The 6,000-nt window shown below is 41.0% G+C and overlaps 1 protein-coding gene across 4 annotated transcripts in view; it reads right to left on the reverse strand.

The window, feature by feature from the left end:
• Nucleotides 1–6,000, reverse strand: part of Tmem131 (transmembrane protein 131) — a 149,959-nt gene that overhangs the window by 76,708 nt on the left and 67,251 nt on the right. For all 4 annotated transcript variants that reach the window (XM_031367209.1, XM_031367212.1, XM_031367210.1 and 1 more), the window contains exon 4: nt 378–446. In XM_031367209.1, the coding sequence (XP_031223069.1) occupies nt 378–446 (69 nt within the window). The remainder of the gene's footprint in view (nt 1–377; nt 447–6,000) is intronic.

Below are 6,000 nucleotides of genomic sequence, written 5' to 3' on the forward strand. Positions count from 1 at the left end.
GTGACCTTTCACGGGGTCAGTGACCATATTACTGGTGACATGCTGACACATGCACTTTAAGAGCATCATATCATGCAAAGGATCAATGAGGTGACTTTAAATGCCAGAGACAAGTGCTAATCACTTGTCAAGTGGCAATATGAATGCCACTTCTCACGCAAGGATTCCCTGAACCAGAGTGTAGCATGTGGGCAATGTTCAGACTTTCAAAGTTTATATTATGTCAGACTCTTAGTAGATTCTAGTTTCAAAGGGCTTCAACATCATTTGCTTTGTTAAGGCTTAAGTGCATGTGTGTGTGGCTTCCTCACACAACTAATACAGCAAAGGGCAGGAGAAATGCAAGTAAAACCATTCTGTAACTCCAAGTTACTTACTGCTCATGGAAATCCAGCATGGGTGGTTCGAATCGTATGGGCCTGCAATTACCCCGGTACAGAGAAATGCTGGAAAGAAAAAGAAAAAGTATAAGAAACAGTTCTTTAATTCTGTAAATCACTGTCGAAGGTTTGGCTTCTGTTGCACGAAAGCATTTTAAGAGAACAGGAATCTGGTATGAAGTGATAGCACAGTTGGTAAAATGTGAGGATATGAACTGGATGTAAAACCCACATTAAAAACAAAACCCAAAACCCTCTGGGTATGGTTGCAAGCCTAGAGGCAGCAATGCCAGCAGATCCTTAAGGATCTCTAGCTAGTTTAGTCCAGACTACTTGGTAACTTTGTGACCAATGAGAGAGTCTGTCTTCAAAACAAGATGGACAGTACCTGGGAACAACAGCTAAGGTTGTCCTCTGCACTCTCAAGGCACAAGAGCAACCTGCACACACACAGAGACACATTATAGAACCTAGTGCTCTACTGGGAATATGCAGTTCATTCTTTTAAGTTAGAAGAAAACAATGAATGAGTTTTAGTAAATGAGCTAATGTAGTGACACCTATGACTCTAAGAACCTATGATGTCAAAAGGCTTATGCCTATAAATTCAGCCTCCATTATGGAGCAAAATCCTATATCAAACAAAACAAAACAAGGAAAAGCTAACCACCAAGAAAGAAAGAAAGGAAAAATGGACATACTTTTTACAGAAAGGCCTGTGAATGCAGACATTTCTCAATATACTAATGAAATTTACTTGATTGATATCAATGGTAACAAATAGTTTAACATGTTTTCTTAGATTTTTTGATACAATATGATAAATTGTTAATACATTTACACAAATTTGATACAAGATGGAGAGAAAAATTAGAGTCACATTCCAACTAAGTGGCAAAGGACCAAACATAAAGAACCTGGGTATAGAACTTTCAAAGAACTGGAGCACTGAATGGAGACTTTATTACACTGATGTTCTAGCCTAAATATTCAAGTACCATTTCTACTTGACTTACTATTAGAATTTGTTAACAAAATAGGATTTTGCATGCCAAGCCTCAGATACCCTGACCCAACATGTAATCTAAGATATCAAGGATCTTTGGGAGCAGGCAGTGCTTACATATCTAAAGACTTTAGATTATAGATACCATGAAGTTAGAAATGCAGTCAGTCACTAAAGTAATTTTCAAAATGAGTTCTGATATTTTTGTTTGAAGAAATGAGACATAGTCTAAGACCACTGTATTCTCATCAAGCGCACAATTCATAAGAACACAAGTTTTCAAACGATGTAATTTCATTCAGTAGATCCAGGAAATACACTACAAAAACGGTATAGCGGCCACTGAGCTGAAAGCAATCAGCTCCCCAAGTGTTCTGAGCTCTGCCGATCTGGAGCATTCTTCTGGGCTATTTGAGCATCCCTCTTTCCACATACATATGCTGAACACAGGTGACAAAAACAAGAAAGAAAGAGAACAGCAAATCTCAAGATTACACTGTGCTAAGACAAGACTACAGACACTAGGAAGAGAGGCGCAGTTCTTTGTAAGACAGCCACAGATTCAGTTGTAGACAGGCCACACCCTTACTTTCCTCCCTCCTTAGCCACAACAGAGTGTCAGCATTCTTGGCTACTTTAAAATAAGACACGTTCGGTGCACCTGTTTGGGCTTTTTTTTTTTTTAAGATTTATTATTTTTTATATGTGAATGTTTTGCCTTCCTGTATGTCTGTGCACCACATGTGTGCCTGGTGCCCGAGGAGGTGGTAAGCCTCCGTGTGGGTGGTGAGAACTGAACCCGGCTCCTTTGCAAGAAGCACAAGGGCTCTTTACTGACTCCCCAGCCCTAGCTCATGTGTTTTAAGCATCAAACTTAAGCTAGTCTAAAACCATACCAAGTTAAGGAAAGAAAAAGGTATTGCCTAAAACAACTGTGAATTACTAGTCACACACACACACACATCTGTGCTCAGTGTTAGAGGGACAGAGGAGATCATGAGATAGCTCTTCCTCTCACAGAAGCAAGAATCCACCCTGAAAGTTGCACTGAATACTTCTGAAGTAGTAGGCATGACTGAAAAGATCAAAGCCCATGTATTTGACACAAATATGACAGCACACAAATCCAGCAGAGGGGGTAAACCAGGGAGTGAGGAGGGTGCCCCAAAGCTTGGTGGTGGAGACCAAGGGTGGACAGTGGGAATGTGCTTGGCAAGTTGGAGAGCCAAGAGACAGAAAAGCTCCGAGTGAAGGAAGGAAAGAAGAGGGAAAGGTGAGAGGTTAAGTGAGGAATGTGGCTATTATTCCAAATGTAAGAAACGCCCTCTCCAGGCATGTTCCCCACAGACTCATGTGTCTCAACACTGAACCCCAGCTAGTGGCACTGTATGGAACTTTCAGGAAGCCGAGCTGTGCTGGCGGAACTGGGCTACAGAAGCTGGGCCTTGTGGTTTTGTAACCTGGCCCAGCTTCCTGTACACTCTGTGCCATCTGATGATGCAATGCCAGCTGCCTCTTAGTTCTGCCATGACAGTTCTGTGTCCCCTCGACTGTATACCTTAAGTTGTTTCTTGTCAGGGACTCTGTGACAACAATGAGGAGAGTTAAGTAATACAGCAGTGCTTTAACAAAGTGCTGAATCATAGGATTCAGCCTTGTGTAGCAGGGTGCTTGTGGGCTGCAGTGTATAGAACAGAAGTAGAAACTCAGGCCGGAAGCAGGGCAGTGCTACAGCAGCCCAGGCAGAGCAAAGGACGATGACTGTTTCCTAAGACTGGACTTAGACAACAGTCACAGACTCAGGACTGTGAGAGGAAGGGAGAGGAACCAAGGATGACTGACAGACTTTAATGACTTATGAGTAGTAGACTAAAAGAAGAATGGGCTGTGTGGATGATGTTCAAGAGTATCGTTTGGACCATTTAAATACAGTGTCTTACCTAGATAGAGCTAAGCAAGCAGTAGCAGGATGCCTGGACAACTGCTTATATAAAAGCCCTTCCTGCCAAGTTCTGGTCCCGCTGCAGGAGCCTTGTCTTCAGCTTTCTAACTGTCTCCATATGTGCAGCCCAAACCCTGGACAATCACTGTAGACAAATCATCTGCAAGGAACACTCTTACTTCCTTTCCTGGAACCTCCTTAGGAGGAGGTTTCAATGCTCAAGCCTTCTATAAACTCAGCAGGAGCAGTACCCGACAACTGTTAATGGGATTGACAGAATAGTCACAAGAGAGAAAGGAGGAAGAAGAGTAGAAGATGAATCTTTCACAAATGTGCATTTACAAGACAACAGCAGAGCCATGGCTAAGGGATAAATTCAAATAGATTGGCACAAACAGGCACAAATATTGCCTTGTTTTAAAAAATTAAAAACGTAGTAGTAACACAGCTATCACATAACTGCAACTGATAAAATGATTCTACCATGTTTATTTACCTATGACAAGATACTACTCAATACTCTATTAACAGAGTGCATGCTGAAAAAAATAAACTGAAGGGATAGACAATATGAAAAATGGTTTATATCCCTTTGTCAATTTCAATGCAAGCCAATCTGGGATGTTGTCATAGTTTTTTTTTTTTTTTTTTTTTTTTTTTTTTTTTGCTTTCTTCAGCAATTATTTGCTCTGAATTATCAATATAATTGTCTTCTAAATTTTTATGAAAAATTATTTGCAGGACTAGGGAGCTACCTTAGTAAAATGCTTCCTTGCAAGCACAAGGACTTCAGTTTGGACTCTAGAACCCACATAAAAAGAGTCCAGTGTGGTGGAGCACACATGTAATACCAATAGACAGAGAAAAAAAAAGACATCTCAAGGGCTTGCTGGTCTATCAGCCTAGACTAATTAGCTAACTACAGGGCAGTGGGTGAACCTGCCTCACAAAGAAAAGGTGGGTGATGTCTGAGAAACAACATCTGAGGCTGTTTCTGGCCTTCACATGTACACAAATGCACATAAACACCTATAGACAGACAAACTCTCTGTGTCTCCCTTTCTTCGTCTCCCTCTTTCTCTCTTGTATACAGGAACATACCTCCCTCCCGATCTGTAGACACTGAAATGCAGACTCTTCTGATCTCCAAGCTAGAAAACAATTAAATTCTGGAGAAATTAATTCTACTGCTTGGTTACCAGTTGGGTTGAAGTTAAGCAGGTGACTTCCAAATTGAATGTACAGGACTTTCTTGGTGCTGAGGTGTTGTTAGGATTCTACAGGTGTCTGCTTAGAATCAACTACTAACTAAACAAAAGGTATTCAGTATGGGGAAGGCTTTGCAACAGAGTCTTATTCTGTAGTCAGCCTAGCCCCCTCACCTCCCCATCTCTGCTCTTCATGCCTCAGCCTTCTGAATGTGGAGATTATAGCAGGGTTGGGGTAGCAGAGTGGGGGGAGAGGGAGGAGTAGGGGAGGTGCTGTCTGGACACAGTATTAAAAAAAATCTGGTTCACTTGAACCCAAACACATAGAATTCCTATGAAATGCAAACTACGAGTGCCCATTTTCAGAATCTGCTTCATTACATGTAGTACAAAGCTGAGAAATCTGAACTCACAATCTCTCACATCTGGCAGCACTATTTTGTATGCTGACTCACAAAGATCATTACAAAACAGATGGGGGAGGGGCAGGTAAAAATTTTACAACCATCGACACTTAGTTAGTTCCCAATGACTTTTACAACAGATGGGCAACTACTTAAGATAAATGAACAGGACGTCCCCCTGAATAATATAGGACACATATCAGACATATTTTAGTTGTGATATGGATTCCACTAACTAATGATATTAATGGTATCAAATATCTTTCCATTTATTCATCAAACTACTTGCCTTTTTTAAAATGGTCTGTTCTAACCTCTCTTAGACAGAGATGCTGTCTGAGTTATGAGGCTGCCTGTTCTATGGAATTCTGGGACTCTGGCACAGACAACGCATTCCCCTTGCCTTTTTAGTAGTTGGATCTTGAACAGCAAACACTTTTAATTTTGATGAAATCTAATTTATCATTTTTCTTTATGGTACACGTTCTTGGTATCTTAAGAAAAATTTGCCCAGGTCGCAAATAATTCTAATGAAAGACTGACACCTTATTCTAAGTATTTTATACTTTCAGCCTGATAAAATTGCAGCACAGAGGTAGACAGACGGAGGGCACAGAATCCCAGCACTAGGTGAGCTAGGGGCATTTGACAGGTGCTGGGGGAAGAAGAGTTTGTTCTCTTTATGATGTGATCCCTACTGGTATATATCATGTACCAGGGCAAGAGCCACTCCCAAGACCAGATGAGCAACACACACTGGATGCCATGGGGCAGAAAGGGGAGAGAAATAATAATAATTCCAAAGTGGGGTGGGAAGGAATGGGAGGGTAGACAAGAGGTGAACATGTTCAAAACATACTGCATGAAATTCTCCAAAAATAAAGTATTGTTTAAAAAGTAAAGTGTTAAGCACAAGTTTAAAGCAGAGCTGTTGTTGTTGTGCAGATCAAGTGCACACTGAGTGTGACATCTGGTGCTCAGACAGTTCATGTACCGCATCACTCACCCAGCTCCACTCTACTGCCTCAATGCTTATTTTCTAGGGTTTTTTTTTTTTTTT

Source organism: Mastomys coucha, unplaced genomic scaffold (assembly GCF_008632895.1).
Source record: "Mastomys coucha isolate ucsf_1 unplaced genomic scaffold, UCSF_Mcou_1 pScaffold14, whole genome shotgun sequence".
NCBI lineage: Eukaryota > Metazoa > Chordata > Mammalia > Rodentia > Muridae > Mastomys > Mastomys coucha.